Genomic DNA, 7,258 nt, shown 5'->3' with positions numbered 1-7,258 from the left:
AAAAAAAAAAAAAAAAAAGAGTTACTTTGTCCAGTACGGACCATATGAGAAAGAAGCAAGTTCCATTTTTATTTCTCTTAAAATGAGCTTCTATCAGTTTCTCTAGGGGAGACTGGCTTTATCATCTCCAGGGTTGCTCTATACTTTGAAGTCTGTTTCCTTTAGTTTTCTTTTTACCTTAAACAAATTCCCTAATACAAAAAGTACTTTGAACTTAGTAGTCAGAACAGGGTTGTTTAATTAAAAACTAGAAGCAGTATCATTATAGCTGGGTCAACTCATCTGGGACTTGATTTAAAAGGCATAATAGACAGGAGGAAGGTTTATAAACTAAGTATAGACCAAAGTACAGAACTGAACCAACTGCACTTTCCTCCCACCCCCCTCGCAGAATCAACCTGAATTCATTGAAGATGACATGGAAAAGCATTGGCTTAATGGAAATGTGCAAATTTCTTCTCTTACTGACTTCATTTCTGCCGTGTGGGATGACGAGTAAGTAGATGTTCTTTCTGACCACATTTTATGCATATAAAATTTTCAGATATGAATAAGGGGTACTGGGTCCATTACAGAACCCAAATTGGATTGGCAGTCCAATTGGTATGACTCAGAATATAGGAATCAGATAACATAAAATATTGAATGAAAAAATATAGCGGGTTCTGATATTACAAGAAAGAGTGAAGTATTCTGTTCTGTTTAGTGGCACAGCCAGAATTTGTTTCCATCTTAATGCATGTCATTACTAGGAAGGTTGGGCAATCTACTTCCATAGTGATACTGCCTAGGAAACCCAAGGAGGGGTCGCTATGAGTCAGGTCTGACTCAATGGCACATAACAACAACAACAACAACTATTTTACCTAAAATAATCTGCCATTTAAATATATCACTTACATGAAAATCTTCCTGTGTTTTCCCCCATCCCCACCAAGCAATTGCAGCCCTCCCATCTGAAAAGTAATACACGGTCATTTTATAAAATAAGTTAGGTAATATATAAAAGAAGATTGTTGTTGTTATGTGCCATCAAGTCGGACCCGACTCATAGCGACCCCTCCTTGGGTTTCCGAGGCAGTATCACTACAGAAATAGATTGCCCAATCTTCCTTCTGAGGAGTGGGTGGTGGGTTTGAACCACCAGCCTTCTGGTTAGCAGTCAAGTGCCTTAGACACTACACTACCAGAGCTCCTACAAAAGAAGATAGAAAAGTAAAAAATCTCCCTTGAATACCGTCATCCAGAGATAATTATTCAAAGTTTTGCTGTGTATTCTTCCAGATTTATTTTGATACTTGGGTCATTATGAGTTGAAAAGTGATTGAATGGCACCCAGTAGCACACCACCAATGCCACTATCTTCACCAGTCATTTGTGTCTTCTAAAAGAAAGTGTTATGTGTTTATACAATATATTAATAAATGTAATCAGGTGTCTATATGTGTGTGGGGGTATGTGTATGATGACAGCTAAAGTTCTTATTTATTTTCTTTGTTGCTTGATTTAGAGCCAGGTAAGTAACTCAGGTATATCACTAGGCAACGAATGAATTTCCAAAAAGTCATAGAGATGATGGTTACCAGGGATGGGAGGGGAAGGGAAGAGAAATCACTACTAACTAGAGAGGAGAAACATATTAACTTGGGTGACGGGAAAGGCAATATGCAATAAGGGGAAGGACAGCCCAATGTGACCAACGGCAAAGGAAGACACTGGTAGGTGCACAAGAGTAAAAGATAACAAAGGTAAATACTATTCCATGCACAATCCTGCAATAATAGTAACAACAAACAACATATCGAGTATATACATAGGTAGACACACAAGCTGAACAGATGTGGGAAGGCAAATGGGAGTACACCCATAAGTATATACAGGTTTTGCAGAGGATATTTCTATGTATGTATTTATACATACTGCAAATATGTCCAAGGATATTGTAGAAGATTCAGGGGTCAAGTTCTAAAAATTGCTTCCCCAGAACCAAGCACCTTGAGGGAAAGAGTCACTGCACTCAGGGGCTTAGGACCACAGTCTCAGGTCAATTGGCCTGCATATTCCACAAAGACAATGTTCCACTTCTTACTTTGATGAGTAGTGACTGGGGTCTTAAAAGCTTATGAGCGGCCATTTAAGACATAACTACTGGTCTCTTCTCATCTGGGGCAAAGAAGAGTGAAGAAAATCAAGACTCAAGGAAAGCTTTAGTTCAAAGGACTAATGGGGCATGCGAACCCAGCCTCCACGGCCATGAGACCAGAAGAACTAGATGGTGCTGGGCTACCCTGCTCATCTCTCTGAAAAGGATCACAATAGGAGGTCCTGGACAGAAAAAGGTAGAAAAAAAAATGTAGAACAAAATTCAAAATCCTAAAAAAGATCAGACTTTACTGGTGTGATAGAGACTGTTCCCCTCGTGGCCCTTACACACGTTGCAAGCCTAGAACTGAACCTCACCCCAGGAGTCAACTTGCAGCCAAACAACAGACAGGCCTATAGAGTGAATAATGACCCCAGGAAGTAATGTACTTCTCAGTACAATCAACCATTAGAGACCAAAAGGGCAGCATTTGCCCAAAAACAAAGCTCAGAAGGCAGGAAGGGGCAGGAAAGAAGGGCGGATGCAATCAAGGGGTCCAGGGAGGAAGGAGGAAGAGTGCTGTTACATTGAGGGGATTGCAACCAATGTTATGAAACAGTATGTGTCTAAGTCATTCAATGGAAAACTAACTTGCTCTGTAAACTTTCACCTAAAGTACAATAAAAAGTAAAATAAGTAAATAAAAAATCACAGATAATAAAAAACTGCTACATATCCTGGGAGCTCCGGCGCCTTAGTACCTAACACATTTGACTGCTAACCAGAAGGCTGGTAGTTGAAACCCACCAGCCACTCCTTGGAAGGAAGGTTGGGCAACCTACTTCTGTAGTGATTCTGCCTCGGAAACCCAAGGAGGGGTTGCTAGGAGTTGGATCCGACACCAAGGCAGTGAGTTTGGTTTTTGGTTTTTGCTACATATCCTGACCACCCACAACTCATTCACCCACAAACCACAGCCTTTTAAACACTTTTTTTTACTTTACTAAACTGCAAAAACAGTATTAAAACATCAGAAATTCAAGATCCAGTTTGTCCATAATCCCATCATCTAATCAAAAAAGTATTTCCAAATGTTACTGCTTCTATGCATATTCAATTGTGATATATGTATAGTAATTATTATAGATGTAATATGATTCTGCGTTTTCATTTAATAAACCAAACCAAACTCACTGCCATGGAGTTGATTTCAGTGACCCTATAGAACTACTCCATGGAGTTTCCAAAGCTATAAATCTTTACAGAAGCTGAATGTCTCATCTTTCCCCTGTAAAGTGGCTGTTGGTTTTGAACCACCAGCCTTATGGTTAGCAGCCAAATGCTTTAGCCACTGTGCCAACAGAGCGTCTTTTCACTAAATACTATGCCTTAAATATTTTTCCATTTTGCTGTAGTCTTTTTCCTTTTTATTTCCCCAATCCTCCCCCTTAATTTCCTACTTCCAATTCCTTGAAGTAATCATTGTAAGTCTAATTATTTCTTCACTCTCTTCTCTATTTTTTATCAGTCCTATTCAATATATAAGGACTTTCCAAAAAAAACCAAACTCACATCCATCAAGTCGATTCTGACTTATAGTCCCCCGTTGCGTTTCCAAGGCTGTAAATCTTTACAGAATCAGACTGCCTCATCTTCCTCCCACGGAGCAACCAGTGGGTTTGAATCTTCGACCTTCTGGGTAGCAGCCAAATGCCTTACTCACCATGCCACTAGAACTCTATATAAGAACCTTAGGTGGTACAAATGATTTGAGCTTGACTACTAACCTAAAGGTTGGCAGTTCGAACCCGCCCAGCGGTATGGTAGACTAAAGGCTTGGAAAAGGCACTTGACTGCTAACCAGAAGGCTGGCGGTTCAAACTCACCAGCCACTCCTCGGAAGGAAGATGGGCAATCTACTTCCGTAGTGCTACTGCCTCAGAAACGCAAGGAGGGGTCGCTATGAGTTGGGTCTGACTCGATGGCACATAACAACAACAACAACTATCATAGCCAAGAAAACGCTATGGAGCAGTTCTGCTCTAACATATGGGATCATCATGAGTTGGAAATGACTCAACAGCAATGGGTTTTGGTTTTGGTTTCACTTAATATATATATATATTTTTTCCCCCCAGCACACACATACACACACACACACACAAATGGGACTGTTCTCTAGAGCTGTTTTCTCCCCCCCACTACCATGGAGTTGATTCCAATTCATAGTGATCCTATAGGAGAGAGCAGAACTGCCCTGAGGTTGTAAATCTTTACAGAAGCAGATTGCCACATCTTCCTTCCATGATTTTCTGACCAAATTATTCTCAATTTTCACTGTATGTTAGAATCACTTTTTTAAAAATCTGATTTCCAGGTTGAACTCATATCAATGAAGTCAGATTATCTGGGGGAGGGGGGAGCCAGGCCCTCAGTATTCTTTTTTTAACATCCACATGTGATTCCACAACAACAACAACAAAGTTTGGTGGCCACTATTTTAACCATTTTCATTTCTTAGTTAATAACACATTACAGACCTTTTTCCTTGTAAAATTATATAGATTAATATGACTATTCTTAAATTTTTTTTAAATTTTAATTGTTTCAAAGTATCTCATTGTATCAATGTTTAACTAATTGATCAGATGTTTAGGTTGTTTACTCTGAACATTTGATAGTTCCTTTCTTCACCCCTAGGCTCTGTTTTAACTGTGAATGGTGAAACTGAGGACTATATCCTCAACACTCAGCCTGAGCTCCAAGTGTCTCTGAAATGTGCTGTTCAAAATCACACCAGAGAGGAAGAACTTCTCTGGTACCGAGAAGGTGGAAGAGTGGATTTGAAATCTGGAAACAAAATCAACTCCAGCTCCATCTGCGTCTCTCCCATAAGTGAAAATGACAACGGAGTCACCTTTACCTGCAAGCTACAGAGGGATCAGTCGGTGTCCATCTCAGTGATGCTGAATGTCACTTGTGAGTGAGGGGAAAGAAACTGCTAACCAGTCTGTGCTATGTGTACCACGTTAAGTGGTAGCTGAAATCTAGGTCCAAGGAGTATGTGTGTTTTATCATTTGCTTGATGTTGCCAAATCACCCACTTTACACTCCCTCCACAAAGCAGGAGAGAGCCTCTTTCCCCATACACTCACAAGCACTGAATATCCTCAGACTCTAAGAATTCACCACCCTGATTTGAAATTTTATTTTCATTTTTTTAAATTAAGAGTGAAGGTGATCACCTTTTCACAAAGTTATTGGTTATTTAAGTTTCTTTTCTACGAAATGCCTGCTCATGTCATTTACACATTTTTCTATTGGTTTATTTGCCTTTTTCTCATTGATTTGTGTTGGGAAAGTGAGGAAGTTCAGAAGTTAAAGTGAAAGTAAGTGGAGGAAAAACAGCCTTGACCTCAATAGATCAGAGCAGGCTTTATTAAAGAAAAGCCCATGAGGATCGACTCTAGACCCAACGTAGAAATGCCAATTGTAGGGTAGAGCCATGCCTGGGGGAAGTGTTGCCCCTTTTATAGGGACCTCTGTTGCACAAGGGGTTTTGCAAGAATTGCAGTTTCCAGGAAGGGGGTTTGTTTTTGACAAGGGTGTGTGTGTGGGGGGGGGGTCTGCAGGTGGAATTTATTTCTAATGTTTCTCAAGGCAGGGGAGAGTGTGGGGTTTATCTTTGAGGTTTCAGGGTGTCTTAGCCAAGTTTAGAGTAGCCAGTTTGGTCCTTCAGTTTGTAAAAGGGTTTTGTAAATTAAGGAAATTAGTCCTTTGTCATTTGGATTATAAATATTTTCCCCCATTTACGCTTAACACTGTTTATAGATTTTTTTTTTTTTTTTTTTTTGCCCTATTGAAGTTTTAAGTATTTATGTCTTTAAAATTACCAACCTTTTTCTTTGTGGTTTCTAGCTTTTGTGTTCTACTTAGAAACACCGTCACTGAGTATCTTTTAACATCATCTTAAAACCAACAAAAAGGAACAACTACCCAGTGGTTGTATGCCATGTATTGGTAGCATTCTGGTGGAATTATGTGGGTTGGGGTTTGTATGAGTAACTTCAAATACAAGAATCAGCCCAAAGCCAATTCCTATGAGGCAGAAGGCAAATATATCCCAGGATGCCACATTCTCCAAGCTGCTGTTCCACTCCATCTCTGACACTGGCCACTCTCCCTCCCCTCAGCGCTTTTCCCTCCACAATTTGGGTTCAGAAATTTGCTGTAAAGTCTCACAGAACTCACAAACTGTACTTACATTTAAGTGGTTTAATAAGGACCAGGGTATAACTCGGAATCAACATCACAAGCCACATCCAAGATCTAGATCAGAAAGCTTTTAGCCACAGTCTCCCTCCGTTCAGTGCAGGAAAGCTCCCTCAACAACTCCTGGCCTGCAGGCCTCCTCTTGACCCCCTGTGGACAGGCTTCACTTCCCTCAGCCCTCTGAGGACAGGCTTCTCTTGGCCCTGGACTTGTGTTACAACTCTTTTAAGAGGTCCCTAGCCTCCTCTCTCTCTCTCTTTCTCTGTTTTTTCTTTGTCCTTTCTTGCTTCTTTCCATCTGTAAAAAATCTCTGAGAGGCTGGCTGTATATATATATATATATATATATATATACACAATAGCTCCTTATTAGTTTCAAGGAATGGCCCTTCCCCATAGGAGACCACAAACTTACCAATCCCCAGTGGCCACAGATACTTCATTTGCATATTCCATAGGCACTTCATCTGCATGAGTGTATTGACAATCCCTGCAAAGTGTATTATCAATCACAGGGTAGGTTGCAACCCAGGGCCAGATTTTAAAAAATCAAGGTTACAACTTACCCCAAGAATTGTTAATCAATCTGGACAAAAGTAACAAATAGGTTAGCCTAGAAACTAGGGCAAAGGTAACTCCTCAGGATTTAGAAGGAAAATTTCCCAAGCTGCTTTTCCAAAGACTTAAGGTTCACATAAAGGAACTCATTTCACCAGGAAAAAGATAAATAAATAAAATAAAAACCCGCTGCTGTCTAGTCGATTCTGACTCACAGCGACCCTATGTTGTTGTTGTTATCAAGTGCTGTCGAGTCATTTCCGACTCATAGCGACCCCATGCACAGCAGAATGAAACACTGCCCGATCCCACGCCAGCCCCACAATCCCTGCTATACTTGAGCCCA

The 7,258-nt window shown here is 40.3% G+C and overlaps 1 protein-coding gene across 1 annotated transcript in view; it reads left to right on the top strand.

Moving 5' to 3' along the window:
- Positions 1-413: 413 nt before the first annotated feature.
- Positions 414-7,258, top strand: part of TMIGD1 (transmembrane and immunoglobulin domain containing 1) — a 24,082-nt gene continuing 17,237 nt past the window's right edge. Inside the window, exons 1-2 of the mRNA XM_007937418.1 lie at positions 414-495; positions 4,784-5,062. Of these exons, the coding sequence (XP_007935609.1) occupies positions 414-495; positions 4,784-5,062 (361 nt within the window). The remainder of the gene's footprint in view (positions 496-4,783; positions 5,063-7,258) is intronic.

Source organism: Orycteropus afer, unplaced genomic scaffold (assembly GCF_000298275.1).
Source record: "Orycteropus afer afer isolate SDZICR_OR568_19922 unplaced genomic scaffold, OryAfe1.0 scaffold00042, whole genome shotgun sequence".
Classification (NCBI taxonomy): domain Eukaryota; kingdom Metazoa; phylum Chordata; class Mammalia; order Tubulidentata; family Orycteropodidae; genus Orycteropus; species Orycteropus afer.
Note: the sequence above shows the minus strand (reverse complement) of the source record. Positions and strands in the feature narration are given on the sequence as shown.